The sequence below is a fragment of the Pseudorasbora parva genome, chromosome 19 (assembly GCF_024679245.1).
Source record: "Pseudorasbora parva isolate DD20220531a chromosome 19, ASM2467924v1, whole genome shotgun sequence".
NCBI classification, from domain to species: Eukaryota; Metazoa; Chordata; class Actinopteri; order Cypriniformes; family Gobionidae; genus Pseudorasbora; species Pseudorasbora parva.
The window spans coordinates 21,804,263-21,821,692 of NC_090190.1; the positions used below are offsets into that span (position 1 = coordinate 21,804,263).

A 17,430-nucleotide genomic window follows, 5' to 3' on the forward strand; every position below is an offset into this window, starting at 1 on the left:
TACATCCCTGTCACACAATGTCACCTGCGGTGTCCCTCAAGGCTCTGTGCTCGGACCCACCCTGTTCATACTCTACATGCTCCCCCTTGGCCGTCTCATCAACCGGCATGGGATTTCTTTTCACTGCTATGCTGATGACACTCAACTTTACTTTAGGACAAGTTCATCTCCCTCTGCTGACCTCACACCATCCACTTTGATCACTTGCCTGGATGAGATAAAGGCGTGGATGAAGCAAAACTTTCTGCAGCTAAACAGCTCCAAAACTGAAGCTATCCTAGTCGGCACTCCACTTCAGGTCCAGAAGTCCGTTATCACCAGCATTGCTTTCTCTGATCAGGTCATTCCTCTTTCCACTTCAGTCACCAATCTGGGGGTCAGAATGGAATCACAGCTTACTTTTGAAGCGCACATCAAACACCTGTGTAAGACCTCCTTCTTCCACCTCAGAAACATTGCCAAACTTCGTCCCATTCTATCACTGGCTGATGCGGAGAAGCTTGTCCATGCCTTTATCTCCTCCAGGCTGGACTACTGCAATGCGCTCCTTATTGGCATCCCTAGCAAAAATCTCCAGAGGCTGCAGTGTATTCAGAACAGCGCTGCTAGGATCCTCATGAGGGTGCGCAAATACGACCATATCACCCCCATTCTAAAATCACTCCACTGGCTTCCTGTGTCGTTCAGGATCGAGTACAAGATCTCTCTCCTTACCCACCAGTGCATCCATGGTGATGCTCCCTCCTATCTCAAGGAACTCCTCACCACACAAACAGCCACTCGTAACCTCCGCTCTGTTTCGCTGTATCGCCTCAAAACTTCCACAGCCAATCTCCGTACTATGGGGGATCGGGCATTCTGCTCTTCAGCCCCCAGTCTGTGGAATGCTCTCCCTGACCACCTGCGGACTCCACAGACTATAGATACTTTTAAGCGTGGTCTTAAAACCCACCTTTTTAGCAGAGCTTTTAATTGACTTTTAATGGACTTGCTACTTGTTTAATTTATTTTATTTTATTTTTCGGTTTTATTTATTTATTGTTGTTGATTGTTTTGTTTTTGTTTTTAAATTCTGTAGCACTTTGAGATTTTGTTTAATATAAAGTGCATTATAAATAAAATTTATTATTATTATTATTATTATTTATTTTGGCATTTCCTTCTCCCCAGTCTTCCTCCAGACTCTGGTACCTTGATTTCCGAATGACATGCAAAATTTGCTTTAATCCGAAAAAAGTACTTTGGACCACTGAGCAACAGTCCAGTGCTGCTTCTCCGTAGCCCAAAAGTGGCTTGACCTGGGGAATGCGGCACCTATAGCCCATTTCCTGCACACGCCTGTGCACGGTGGCTCAGGATATTTCTACTCCAGACTCCACTTCTACTGCAGTCCTTCTCCACAATCTTCCTCAGGGTCCGGTCACCTCTTCTCGTTGTGCAATGTTTTTTGCCACACTTTTTCCTTCTCACAGACTTCCCACTGAGGTGCCTTGATAGCACTCTTAGCACTCTGGGAAAAGCCCATTTGTTCAGAAATTTCTTTCTGTGTCCTACCCTCTCGCTTGAGGGTGTCAATGATTGCCTTCTGGACAGCAGTTGGGTCGGCAGTCTTACCCATGATTGCGGTTTTGAGTAATGAACCAGGCTGGGAGTTTTTAAAGGCCTCAGGAATCTTTTGCAGGTGTTTAGAGTTAATCAGTTGATTAAGATGATTAGGTTAATAGCTCATTTAGAGAACCTTTTCATGATATGCTAATTTTTTGAGATGTATGGCAAAATCATCAGTATTAAAACAATAAAAGACCTGAAATATTTCAGTTGATGTGCAATGAATCTAAAATATATGAAACTTTAATTTTTATCTTTACATTATGGAAACTAATGAACTTTATCACAATATGCTAATTTTTTTAGAAGGATATATATATACACAAAACAAACCACATGGTCCACATGCTACACAGAACACAACAGAAAAGTTTGCGGCCAATGATAAACAGGAGCTGCATGCTACGCAAAACACAACAGCACACAGACAAAAGAGACTGCCCAATCATATCTCTGTCACCAAACCAGTTGACCTCTTAGGTCAACATTACCTAAATATAAAATAATATAAAAAAAATATAAAAAAATTATATTATTTTATGTTCCTAAGAAAAACGTCATGCAGGTTTGGAATGCTATATAGGGTGAGTAAAAGCTTTTTGGGGGGTGAACTATCCCTTTAACAACACAACTTTTAACAATTGCAGTATTTATCTTTCATCAGTTTCTCATTGGATTTATTTTCTCATTGGATTTATTTTTATTATTTTTTAATTATGTTTTATTTTATTATGTTTTACACAGAATCTAGAGTTTAACTGTAGATTAACTTGAGGGGCAAAAGTTAGTGACCATTCTAAGGGCTCCAGGCTTTCTGAGGGTCACCGCGATTTCAACTGTTTACAGCTAGATTCACCACAGAACATTTAATGTCCCCATATTACAACACTGATTAACGCAAAATCCCGAGTCAAATATAAATTGATCAAGGTACTTGCACTGTTTATCATTTGATAGAACAGCAGAAGCGCAGTGCACATTCATCAGCGCTGATCTGTTTTCATGCTGAGGTTTGGGGATGCACTTGGTTAGGGTAGCGATGTTTTTCACACATTTGGAGTATTTGCCTTTTGCAGTTACCCATGCGATCCAATCAAGAACAAAACAAAATCTCTTTGCAGAAAATGGTGACAGTTTTGAAATTGGATACATGTCATGGATTGTGAAATTCAAGCTGTTCAAAATCAATAAGAGAAATAATTAGAGAATCCTATAAGCATATTGACTGCATATACGTATGCTGTTAAAATAAACGTATTATACGTAAATGAGACATATGTTGTTAACATACAGTAGGGCCTATGGTCTTAACATACAGTGCCATATAAAAAATGTATCATATAAATATGTGTAATATATTTACATATATGTTTACTATTTCATAAATGGTAAACCTATTTAAAACATCTTTTTTTGTTGAACTTGTCACTTGTTCTTTTGTCTGTTTCCCGCCACTTGTTTGTACCCATGGTTTCAATCGTTAGTCTAGTTTAGTTCAGCTGTGTCTTGTTAATTATCTTGTTTTCTGTTTGCCATTTAAGTTCCTCTTGTGTAGTCATTCCTTGTTCTGGGTCCTATTGCACAAAATTAGAATAATGGATTCAGCCGGGATATTTTGGTGATCATGGTTCAATTTATCTGCTAATATATGTTTATTTGTCGTTATCGTTCTTGGTGTTAGTGTGTCTTCAAGCTACAATTACAAGAAAGCAGTGTACTAAATTTTGCATACAGGTGACAAGATCACAAAGATATCCCGGCTTAATCCCTTATCCTAGTTTTGTGCAATAGGCCTCGCAAGTCTTAAGTCTGATTTGTGGTGTTTGGTGTTCTGTTCATGTTATCTTATAATAAAAGCCTATCTATTTGGAAGTTCTGGATCTCCTCTTCTCTGCTGCACTACACACCGTGACATACAGTGTACTGAATGTTTGCATATGTTCTGTAAATAAATTTGTAATTAACATATATAATTTAGACATATAGTAACAGACTACATTATGAAAATATATCATATAAATTGTTTCACGTATCATATAAATATATATATATATATATAGAGAGAGAGAGAGAGAGAGAGAGAGAGAGAGAGAGAGAGAGAGAGAGAGAGAGAGAGAGAGAGAGAAAGAAAGAGAGAAAAAGATAAAGATACACACTGGTATTTCATAACCTAGGCCTATATAAAACAAAATCCTAAGCATGTAGAATGATTATGTTGTTTAAAAAGACTCATGTAATTTACACATAATATTTACAAATATATGGTCTTACAACAACACCATGAAAATGTATCATATAAATAAATGTAAATATCATTTCACTATGGGTATTTCATATATGGTATGAAAATCATACTGAATGTTTGCATTGAACTTGCATATAAAATAGACATTGTGCAATCAGCTGTTGGTATGGCCTGATGCTATTTTGTATTTTAGTAGGATATGCAGCTAACAGGGAACATATTCTCAGAAGAACAGGCTTCTGGCAAGGTTTCAAAAACAAATGATTTATACCTCATTTTACTGTGAGCAATTTCACCTTCTGGTTCTCCACTTATTCAGTCTTGCTGTCAAAAATCTGGGGTTATTATATAAGTAGTCAAGTGTATGTCGGGAATCCGAGTACAGCATATAGCAGGTTGACGTAGCCTATTAAAAGCTCTCCCTCCGACTCGCTCACTCCTCTCACATAAAAAGCTCAAGTTTGAGCCATCTAGCAGATCCCTTCAGAGAGCAGAGCTCAGCTTACACCTGTAGACGGAAGCTGAACCGAGGAAAGCTTCCATTCTTACTGTCACTTATCCTTGATGGACGTTATTTTATATTAAACGCTTGACGAATCCTGCAAAAACCGAGCTTAGTTCTACGTTTTCTCCGCTCTGAGATCGAAAAGTTCAAATCGTCAGGCGCAACTTTCCAGCCCCTCAGCGGGCAACGACACTGAAGCGATGGAGCCGTCCGTTATCCCCGGTGGCGACATGTCCGACCTTTACTCCATTAACCCGTTTAATGTTACTTTTCCCGACGACGTTATGGGTTTCGTACCCGACGGAAGGAACTACACCGAGCCTAACCCCGTAAAGAGTCCCGCGGGAATCATCATCGCCATTTCCATCACTGCTCTTTACTCCGTTATCTGCGTGGTAGGACTCCTGGGAAACATTCTAGTGATGTACGGGGTGGTCAGGTAAGCAAAGCAAAGCAAAACAAAACAAAACATAAAGATGTTTCAGATATCTATCTATCTATCTATCTATCTATCTATCTATCTATCTATCTATCTATCTATCTATCTATCTATCTATCTATCTATCTATCTATCTATCGTCTGTCTGTCTATCCTGATAAATGTATTATATAGGCTACCCTATAGTCTTGTCTATGAAATATGCCAACTGAACAATTTGCCTTAGTGAGGAGAGAGAGAGAAAAAACAACCTCACACTTCATTGAACACACACTCACCTTTTGTGACAGTGACCTAGAAGTGATGCATGTTGCTACACTATTTGGGTAAGTTGTCACAATGAGAACCTGCAATTAAGTTGCCTTGCTGTTAAAAACTTTTAATCAAATTGTAAAAATTAAAGCAATTAAAAATGAAAACCATGTACACTATCAACCTGACATTTAGGAAAAATGAGAACAGTTCAACCTTTTCTTTTACTACATAGTGTATTCTTGTCTGGCCATGTAGATTTATAATGTTCACTTGTCTACCTACAACTATTAAACGTATAATACAATTTATGAGATAAAAACATATGCTATGAGTACTATAATAAAATAATAATAATAAAAAGAAATAATAATAAAAAAAACACTGCTAGAGAAACAAGCCCTGTAAACATTATAGTTAGGCTACTAAGATAAAGCCACTGTGACAACTTGCCCTAATCTCTATTTTACGTTGTGTGTTGGTTTGGGCAGATTCAATTAGATTAATCAGATATCCTGTGTAAAGAAGCAAGTGCGCATTGTAGAAATGAATAGTTCGAGCACCTCACCATTTTCAGAAGTACAGGGGGGAAACACAAATTGCAGGTCATGCATTACTTTCCTTATTTTGTATCATGTATTAGCAACCTTAAGTGTTTGCCATAGGCATTTTCATGTATGAGTGGGGTGCACAGTGTTGTGGTCCTGATGAACCCATCAGTAAGAGAGAGCTAGGACCGGAAATTACCTCATTTTGGGATCATCTGATGGAAATAGCATTATGGGGCACCGCCGTGGATATCTCAAGAGACGGCTCATCTCATATTTTGTGAACCATGTTCCATTTCTTTCCAGAGTGTGGCATTTAGATGTGATGAATATCTCACTGTGAGGTAATATATGCTCTCTGTGAGTGGCGGCGAAGAGGTGGTGCATGCTCAAATGATATTTCCTACAGCACCCTTTTAAAATAAAGAATTATCAAACATCGCTGTGTGGCATAATTCACAATTTTAATTGGTTCTCATTCTATTAAAAAAAGCACAGTTTGTGCAAGGCAGAATAGCCTTTTAATTTATCAGCATTCAGTTGACAACCACAGCGAGAGTCTTCAAGTCACTGGGTTGTCTGGAAAATGACATTGCGTAAAAAGGAACCGCACCAGCTGTGCATTTTCAAAATGACAGTAATTGTTCTGTTCTCCTGGTACTGAGGTGCTTACACAGACAGCTTTAATCAACATACTAATTGAGCACTAATTTTTCTCTGCTTCAGAGGAAAGTTGAGCTTAGTTTTAACACAGGGTGCTTTCACTTTGAATAATTTGAAAATGATAAGTTGCACACTGATAAAGATGTATCAGGAGTGCAATGAAAACATAAGCAACAATGATTCATTTTTGTCATTTATAAAGATTGACTTTGTAACCTACATCTCAATTGCTATTAAAGGATAGCTCACCCCAAAATGAAAATTCTATCATCATTTACTTGATTCTTTCTTCTGCTGAACATAAAAGAAGATATTTGGAAAAATGTTTGTAACCAAGCCAATTAAACAACCATTCACTACCATAGTAGGGAAAAAATACTATGGTAATGAATGGTTGTTCTATCTGCTTTGTTACAAACATTTTCCCAAATATCTTCTTTTGTGCTCAACAGAACAAAAAAACTCATACAGGTTTGGAACAACATGAGGGTAAGTAAATGATGACAATTGTATAGGGTCCTTAATGACCCGAGATGTGTAGGATTGTATGTATATTTTTTGCACAATGATAAATTAATCTACAATGAAAAAATAAGGCACCTTTATTCCACAAGGTGGAAATATCTGATATGCAATGATGAAGTGATGTTTCACGTGTAGTTACCTCAGACAGAAAACCAAACAATACTTATAATCTGCAAAACTTGAAATGGCTTAGTGATTTACTGCAGAGAGCAAATACTAAACACAATCAAATATTAGTGTCAGTTTCACTTGATGATGGATATGGTCAAGAACTTGTCAGTGATCAAAATATTGATTTTGAAGAGGTTGAAAATGAGTTCTGAGAATATGAGTGAGATTGCGAATATGAGGCAGATGCTGAATGTACTTGTAAACGAACTCTGACGAGGACAGATGATGATGGTATTAAACAACTGCTCACACTGAAGCCTTCCAAGTCCAAAATTGGCAACGAAATAGGTTTTATTTTATTCTTCTGTAACTGTTACTCTAACATCAGGAGTTTTTTTTTTATATTACCGCAACAGGTAGAGGTCTATCCATGTTAAATATAGATCCGGGACGCTAAAAACCTGAATTTGTAAGAATGTTTGGCGAAACAATCATGCATTTAAGGGTTAAATACATCAAGAAAAACTATTTACAACCATGATGCTATATTCATTGTATTAAATATAAAATGCCTACACTGTTAAAAAAAAAAAAAAAAAAAATTCAGGTCTCCAACTGAAAATTTTCTAGTGCCTGTTCACACCTAAAATTTTTAGTTGGCCAAATTGAATTTCTGTGAGTTAAATTGCAGCAATTCATAGAAATTGAATTTTGCCAACTGAAAAATGTAGACGTGATCAGTTAGAAAATGTTCATTTGGAGACATGATTTAAAAAAAAAAAAAAAAAAAAAGTGTACAGTGTATGTACAGTTAAATCATTGCCTACATAAGGATTTTCAAGGAAATAAACTAAACACATTATATACAATATAATACGTCAAACAGTGAGGATGGGTAATTGTATTCTCATGCATATGTTATGAGTACACAAGTGAATAAATCACACATTAAATTGTACACAAGAACCGACAAGTGAACTGAACATAGACAGATCGGGGAAACAGGAACTAAATAAAACAAAAAAAGATGATCAAAAGAGTAGTCCATAACTGTGACAGTTATGGACAGTTATGAACAGTTCCCTCCTGGAATGTCTAACTGAGGAGGGAGGGGCTTAGGAGAGGGACGAGGGGCTGGCAGGGGGAAGACACAGAAGATGACGACATTGGGAGAGATTAGGGTGGCGAAGACAGAAGGAGCCAGGGAAGAGACTAAAACAGAATGAGTCAGCTTGGAGCCCAGACTCAGAGCACAGCCAGGAAGAAGGCCCACGGCAGAGTCAATAGAGGGAGGAGCCATGGTTAAGATTTGGCAGGCAGACCCAGGTAGATGACAAATTGGGACAGCGCTGATGGAGGTGGAGACCTGGGCAAAGCCAATGAACTGATAAGCCTTAGTGGCATTGATTGACCTGAAGAATGAAGCTGAGCCACAGCAACAAGCATCCAAGGTGAAGCCAAGGTGCCAGAGGACTGTGGGCCAAGGAAGCACCAGAAAAGAATGTGGCCGTGGCGCAGGCGGAGCAACAACTGACAAAGGCGTAGCTGGCAGGATTAGGGAGCTCAGCAAAGCTGTAAGGTAAATGGTCCCAGGTATTGAGCCAAGGAAGGGAGGAGCCAAAGGAGGGAGGAGCCAAGGTGGAGTGAGCATCTCGGCAGCTGGAGGTGGATCCAAGGGATCTCCTTGCCAAGGTGGAGACCTGAAGCAGACCCACGTAGCAGATTATGCCGGGTGAAAATCATATGTAACAATAGGAACTAACAAAGATATAATCACTAATCATTAAGTTAAATATAATTATAGGCCTGTTTCTGTCTTAGGTGTGTTGTCTAAGATAATGGAAAAAATGTCTATGACCAGATTGAAAAAAAATATTTTAGTAAAAACAATATTTTGTATGATTTACTGTCGGGTTTTAGGCCTTTAAATTCCACTGCGTCTTGTATATTATACAGTTGCATGAAAAAGAATGTGAACCATTTAAAGAATATGTGAAAATGTGAATAACATTTTGAATAATAAGATCAATTTACCTTGATCTTCAAATTCAATAAGTTTTCACCCCCCACCTCACCTTTAATAGTTGTGATTGAATCCCTCAATTGTCCTCAGTGGGAAAAGATGAAACTCAAAATCATACAGTCACTGCTGGAGAGGGTTCAAATATGAACAAGATGCTAGAAAACTAAATAATTTGCAGGACCTGGAGGATTTTTCTAAAGAACAATGGGAAGTTTAACTGCTCAGGACAAACAAGACAAACTTTTTTTTTTTAACAAAAGCCGAATTATTGGATGTTTATCCCCTAAAATTGTTTGCAGGTGCTTGCTTCATCCCCGGTTTTATTATGCCACCTCCATTTAGTATAGTAATTGTTCCCAGGGTATGAAAAATAAATAGCAAAAGGCTCAAAACAAATTAGTTTGAATCATTTTCATCCTTGGATGCATTTGGATAGTGAATGTTTTAAATGGTGGGCTTTGAGAAAGTGATTTCGTTTTGGTATAACATAAAATTGTTAATAACATGGTTCCAAGCTATTTAGAAAATTTCAGACAACAGCATTTACAGCATTCCCATGACACTAGGGGTAGTAGTTTTAAAGGTGCCCTAGAATTAAAAAATGTATTAACCTCGTTACAGTGAAACAATAAGAGTACATGGACATCATATACTGAGTCTCAAACAACATTGCCTCCTCCTTCTTATGTAAATATCGTGCATGAAAAACACCACGGAAAAATAAGTGAATTTCAACATAACGCCAACTTTGACGCAATCGATGGGATCATTAATATGTACGCCCCCAACATTTGCATATGTCCAAACATGTTCACAAAACATGTTGCTCGGCCGAATTATCTGCAGGTAAACAAGCGTCACGTGAGGATAGCGAAAACGACAGCTCTCAAGGACACAAATGTCATGTTCCAGGCTGTGCAGGGGATGTGTGAACTTTTCATACCCTTCCCACAGATATTAATGTCAACACTCATGGTTGATGTTTATAATAATCGGATACTGCAACAATTTAAATCGTTTGTTTGCTCGGCCCATTTCATCACAGACAGTTTTTCTAACCTGGGACAATATCAAGCAAGCGGCGCTCAGCATCAAAAACTGAAGAACGGGGCAATTTTAACTGTATTCCTGCAAGCAGTAAGTAGCGATTTATCCACTTTTTGACCGTTTAAACAATTTCTGATTAAATTGAAAGTTTCATAGAGAGAGCATACAGTAATAATTGGAACCCAGCATATAACCATTGAAACAATGTTTATTCAGTGTTGATGCGTCAACGCTAATTACATTGAAGTAATGTTACAAAGTGATGTTGCTTTAGCGTCACTCTTGCACCCTCAGTTAATGTTGAAACAATACTGATATTTCAACCATAAATCAACGATAATAGCATTGATTCAACATTACAAAGTGATATTTTCTCAACATCACTTTTGCACCCTCAGATAATGTTGAAACAATGTTGGGATTTCAACCACAAATCAATGATAATATCACTGAGTCAACATTACAAAGTGATATTTTCTCAACATCACTTTTGCACCCTCAGTTACTGTTGAAACAATGTTGAGATTTCAACAAAAAAAATATATTGTAATATCCTTGAATCAACATTATGAACTGATGTTAGTTCAATATCATGTGTTGCACCTGTATTTAATGTTGAATCAATGGTGAAAAAATGATTATGGTAATGCTATTGAATCAACATTAGTATGATTGATTCTACATCACTGATGTTGAATCAATATTGAACTTAACAACAATTAATGGTAATATTGTTGAAGCAATGTTACACTACAATGTTGAGTCTACATCACTGATGTCGAATCAACATTGATATGATCAAAAAATAGCCATTTCAAATTTGGAGAAAACCTTTTAAAATATAAAATGAGACCACATCAGCAGTTAATTAAATCAAAGTCAATTAAAATGTTTAACAGTTTACCAAAATCAGTATTGTGTGTCTAATGACAAAGGTTAATATTATTTTGCATTACAAAATACAATCCTAGATACATGTCATTGTTTATTTGCTTACAGATCGCTCACTCGATCCTTCTAGCTAATGTCACCTCCACCATATAAGTTAAAACGATAGCCATTTGACAAGGTTTCTATTCATTTTGTAAAAAATATAGATTTATATTTTTGAGAACTGAAGTATTTTTTTTTCATGCTTGTATTTCAGAGTGACTGTATTGTTTAAATGTGAATTGTTTAATGTTTTAAAATTTGTATTTGGTTAGGATATACTGTAACTACTATATAAAGCTATATATCCTTTATTAACATCAAGGGGGCTACAATGGAAATAAGCCAATGGCTTTATTGTGTTTTTATCCTCAACAGTTTTTTTAAAGAGTATGGGATACCTGATATTTTGTAGTTTTGTAAACTTGTCAAAATAAATTTCAAATAAATTCAATCAGGGAACAGAAAACAGATGGTGGAAACTAATGGAAATAAAACTGAATAGCAAAATAATAGTCTATAGCACTCTCTCTCTTTATATATATGTTTATATATATATATATATATATATATATATATATATATATATATATATATATATATATATATATCGTCACCTTCCTAAAATAATTGCCTAAGTCATTTTTCCAGGTTTCTCAGAAAACACAAAAAACTGAACCAATATTTGAATATATGATATTTATTGATAATGTCACTCAAAAAGTTTATGTCAGAAGATGACTATTGACATACTAATGACAATGCATGTCAATTATTTAACGTAACAGGAATAAATGACTTAGGCGGATTTTTGAACATGCCTTTGTGACTTAGGCAATTTTAAATGTTCAACTCTGTCAACAATAAAACACTAACAAGCAAACTAAACATCATTCTGAGTAGGCATGCGCATTTGTGTGTGCCCTGCAACAAGGTATTTCTGTGTTATTAGTACCTCATATTTCCTTTTTTGAAGAATGTCGGTAACCAGACCGGACCCAGCAACTGTCTGGTTACCGACATTCTTCAAAATATCATTCTTTGTGTTCAAAGCTTGAGGGTGAATAAATGACACAAGTTTCATTTTGAGGTGAACTATTCCTTTAAGAGTAGATTTAAATGTGGGTACATTTACTTTAAGTACACTTCTAATGAAAAAACTGTACTTTTACCTTGGGCAACATTCTTCTCGTTACTTTATTTTAACACAATTAGTTGTTAAATGCACAGTTTATTCCAAGCTTGCTGTATCTTTATCGTCTGGGCATGAGCAATGCTCAATTCACAAATGAATCACTCTTTTGAGTCGATTCTGTTCAAATTCAAATAAGTTGGCAGAACTGTCTAAAGGCGGGCATACTGTGTGCGGTTTCTGTGCGATTTCAGCTCGCAAATCAGTTTGAATGATTTGTTTGGTTTCCTGCGCGTACTGAAACTGAAGCGGTTTCACACTCTGTCTCGTAACAGGAAGATTTAAAGGGATAGTTCACCCAAAAAAGAAAATGTGATGTTTATCTGCTTGCCCCCAGTGCATCCAACATGTAGGTGTCTTTGTTTCTTCAGTAGAACACAAATTATATATTTTATATATATATATATATATATATATATATATATATATATATATATATATATATATATATATATATATATATATATATATATATATATATATATTTATTTTAACAGGACTAGATTTGGGGATTTTTGTTTCCAGTTCTGTAAAATCCTCTTCCACTAACTCCATTTTAACATGTTCTGCGGTGTAGCAAATTCAGTTTACGAGAGCCTTAAATTATTATCAACTGTGGTTCAAAATGTTCTCAAGATTTGAAGGCTCTCCTCTCATACAAATAATGCCTCATTGTAAAAAAAAAAAAAAAAAAAAAAAGGAGAAATAAAGATATAAAACATTTAGCAGTAGTGCCCACTAGCACCTTAGAGTGGACGAAATGTGCTGAAATTGCAGCTGTAAAAATTCAATCTTCTAAGCATTATTTTATGAGCCAGACTGAACACAGGAAATGATAGATTGTGGGAGTAGGAAGAGAGAAATATAAAATGTGCTCATTTTGGAATTAAGGGAAAAGAAAAATACACTGGAGTACAACCAGGTTATACCCTCCCATAGTCTGTCATCAGATAATAGTGCTATGAAGCTGATAATGATGTTGGATCACACAATTGAGTTGAAGCTCAAGGCACTTGTCAGTGGTCTGTCTGAGAGTCTTTTCATCACCCGTCACTGAGAGCTCTGCAAATGAGGTGCCCTGCATCTGATTATTGAGCTGAGGTGGGTGGACAAGAAATTCTGTTTATAATTTTAAATCCACACCAACGATATTTTGTCCAGCAAGTGAGTCTGTCTGGTAAAATTGCAGCATAACTACACAATTTATAGTTTTTGAATATAAGGTGCAATGGGCTAGCCTGACAAGCCAGACCCATATCAAGATGTTTGGTCTGGAAACTCACAATTGACAGGGCTCAATCCGAGGGGCGGGATAAACGGTTGTTTTTCAAACTCCCTCTGCACGCCATTGGATAGCGCTACAACCAACCAGAACAACGAAGGTGAAACAGCTTGTTGATAGATTAAACTTTCGCCGTATCTGGTCAGCAGAACTCCGAACACATCTTTCCTTTTTAAGAATGACTTCAGTGCCGTTCTTTGTTCTTTTCTCAGAGAAAAGCTTAACTCAAAGTCTTCCAGAGTCGCGGTCAAAGCTGATTCGAAAGACCGCCGTTCGCCAGCTTCTGTGTTTACTAGAAGCATGCAAACACAACTCGGCCATCGTCATTATGGCCCCGCCCACCGACTCTATACACAATGTGATTGGCCTGGCAAGAGTTAGGCGAATACAGCTCAGAACGGTATTGAGAGTTGCTAGACGACACTCGTGGGCAGATTAAATTTGCTGCTGCTAGGGTGCGTCTAGATTTCTAGGCTAGCAATGGGCAGCTTTGTGATGGAAAGAGTCTAGACTGCAATTGGTGTTCATGTAATTGCCTTGTGCTGTTGTTCTTCAGTGGTGGCTATTAACTGCATCTAAATCCACATAATATTTATGCTCTGGCTTTTTTAAAGCCAATTACCATTTTCTAAGATGAGGAGAAACATTGACATTATTTTTTTGTTTGTTTGTTTTTAGTTGAAAGCTTAGTGGTTGATGTTTTTAAAGGAATAGTAATGGCAATTCTCTTATTATTTAGTCTCCCTGATGTTGCTCCAAACCCAACCCAACCCGAGCTCATTGAAAAACATGCCCGTGGTGAGATTTACTCCACACTGTAAGTGCAATTCTGTAGGTGAGCCATCAAGAAAGTTTACTACATCAGAAAGGTCATATAAAGCTGGTTATGTGAGTCACACATTAAAAATGTGTTAGTTTACAAGTCATGCACTACAGCAAAGGTGTTTTAGGTCATAACATAGTATTATGCAAGGAATGGCGTCATAAGTCTTCATTAATTGATCATCTGCTCCTGAAAACTGGTGTTTTTGGAGATTTGCATGCAGTAGAGGCACATTTTCCCAATATTGTCCAAATCTGCATGCCACATTTTTTTCAGTGGAACAAAGGTTTTAAAGAAAGTGCACATATTCACTTCAAAACATATATCAAAATATATACCGATGTGCTGTGTCTGGTTTTAAAACAGAGCAGCAAGTACATTTTGTTCCTCGACAAATCAATTAGCACTCAATCAATTATAAAAAAAAAAAAATCTAATTTGGAACTGAGGGGAGAGAATTTCACATATTTGATCATGTTCGTGCTTTGGTCTGACTCACCGTAGCAGTTTCACAGCATGTTTTCCTCTTAAGCGCAGTTTGTGTGAGTTCCAGACCAGCCAACCAGGCAGACGGTCCAAACTTAACATCATGCTCATGACGTCAAAATAATCCACACTAGCAGTGTATAAGCCAGAAATACTGTTCTCTATTGCTCACCATACTATTATTTAATAGTAATAGTTTGTATTAGTAATAGTTTCATATTGTTCTGAATTGAAGACAATGTTTTTTATTAGATATACAAAAAAAACGGGTTTGTCTTATATTCAGGGTCTAGGCTTTTAGATGTCAATAATGCAGTTGCAACAATGGGTGGTGCCAAATACATCTAAAATGAGTGTGCCAAGAAATACGGTGTGTCAGAATGTAATGTTAGAAGATCGCAAAAGACTGTTAAAATGCAAAGAAATGTCAAAGAAAACATCTAAGAGATGCTTGGCTGTCATGTTTGCAATGTTGTTAGGGGTTAACAGTTTATGACCCAAGACCAGTTGTCAGGAGTGCTGTTTCATGCATACTGAGTTTTTTACACTGTTAAAGACTTGGATTCCCATACTAAACACGGACAAAGATTAAAAAAATAAGTTGGAAGTTTTTTCTGTGTCAAAAATACTCCTTCTGGTTTCTCACAAGTTTTGGAGAGTTTTATTCGAGTATGGGTCTGTGTGATGTAGAATGGGGTGGAATGTGTAACGGATTCACAGAGGCAGGATTCAAAAGCAAGTAATTAGTTTATTTGACGGATAGTGTCACAGAAGTCAAAACTCAGAACACTGAAGAAGTCCGGATAAGACAGAGCAGTGAGAGAGGCTCTGTTGGCGACACGGGCAGGCTGTGAGCAGCTGTGACTCGGGAGGTCGGTACAGGTAATCCGGGAAGGGATCCAGCGTTTCACGGAAGGGGGAAACGACAACCAACACGGAGACACAAGGGGAAACATCCAACAACGCTCTGACAAAGACAAGAGAGAAACAGAGAGACTAAATAGGGTGAAGGTGATGAGTTGCAGCTGGTGCAGGTGATCAGCCACAGGTGCGTGATGAGCCAATCCCAGGCTCCGCCCTCACCTACATTCAACACGCACCCAAGAGTGAGACAGGGAATCCATGAACCGTGACAGTACCCCTCCCCCTAGGAGCGTCCCCTGACGCTCCCAGCCGACCTTACCTGTTGATTGTAATCATCAATAAGGGAGTGATCCAGAATGTCCCTAGCAGGAACCCAACTTCTCTCCTCCGGACCGTAACCTTCCCAGTCCACCAAGTACTGGAAACCGCGTCCCCTCCGTCTAGAATCCAGAATGCGATTAACCGAATAAGTTGGTTCCCCATCTACGAGTCGCGGCGGTGGGGGAACCGGGACTGGCGGATTAAGGTGGGAGTGAAAAACAGGTTTGATTTTGGATACATGGAAGGCGGGATGAATCCTCCTGTACGCCGGAGGGAGTTTGAGGCGGACTGTCACCGGACTAATGATCTTGGTGACAGTGAACGGGCCGATAAATTTGGGAGCAAGTTTATTAGATACGGAGCGGAGAGGAATGTTCTTGGTAGAAAGCCACACTTTTTGACCGACGACGTAAACGGGAGGCTTAGACCGGTGGCGATCGGCTTTAGCCTTGGTGCGCGCTCCCACCTGGAGCAGAGTCTCACGGGCTCTGGTCCATGTGCGATGACACCTCTGGATAAAGGCGTGAACAGAGGGGACCGCGACCTCGGAATCCAGACTAGGAAAAATAGGTGGCTGGTAACCTACACTACACTCAAATGGCGAAAGGCCCGTAGATGATACTGGTAACGAGTTATGAGCGTACTCAACCATAGAGAGTTGCTGGCTCCAGGATGAAGGATTCTTGGATACCAAACATCGCAACACTCTCTCCAGATCCTGATTGGCTCTCTCGGTCTGACCGTTGCTTTGGGGGTGATAACCCGAAGACAGACTAACCGTGGCTCCTAGTAATTTACAAAACTCCTGCCAAAATTTGGACACAAATTGGGAACCTCTGTCGGAGACCACGTCCATCGGGAGGCCATGTAACCGAAAGACGTGATCTACTACAGATACCGCTGTCTCCTTGGCTGAGGGTAATTTGGGCAAGGGAATGAAATGTGCTGCCTTCGAGAATCGGTCCACGACGGTCAAAACGACCGTCTTGCCCTGGGAGGGCGGGAGGGCGGTAACAAAATCTAGAGCGATGTGGGACCAGGGTCTCGAAGGAACAGACAGCGGCTGAAGTAACCCCTGGGGAGGTTGGTTAGATGTCTTACCAACCGCACAGACCGAGCAAGCCAAAACAAAACTGCGAACGTCGCGAGCCATAAGTGGCCACCAAAATCGTTGCTTTATTAAACTGCAAGTGCGGTTTACCCCTGGATGACAGGCAATGTTGGAGCAGTGACCCCATTTGAGGACCTCGGATCTTAACCCCTCCGGAACGAACAAACAACTCGGTGGGCCGCCGGGCGGGGGCGTACCCCTTCTAAGGCCACTTTGACCTTCGATTCGATCTCCCATGTGAGTGTAGAGATAACTATCTTCTCTGGCAAAATACACTCGGGAGTAACCGGGCGTTCGGAAGCATCAAAAATACGAGATAAAGAGTCGGGTTTGATGTTTTTAGACCCGGGGCGGTACGAGAGAACAAAGTCAAAACGTCCGAAAAAAAGTGCCCACCGAGCCTGCCTGGAGTTGAGTCTTTTAGCAGATCTAATATATTCAAGGTTCTTATGATC

The 17,430-nt window shown here is 38.5% G+C and overlaps 1 protein-coding gene across 1 annotated transcript in view; it reads left to right on the top strand.

The window, feature by feature from the left end:
* Positions 1-4,322: 4,322 nt before the first annotated feature.
* Positions 4,323-17,430, top strand: part of oprd1a (opioid receptor, delta 1a) — a 56,679-nt gene continuing 43,571 nt past the window's right edge. The window contains exon 1 of the mRNA XM_067426265.1: positions 4,323-4,797. Coding sequence (XP_067282366.1) covers positions 4,559-4,797 — 239 coding nt within the window. The 5' untranslated portion in view covers positions 4,323-4,558. The remainder of the gene's footprint in view (positions 4,798-17,430) is intronic.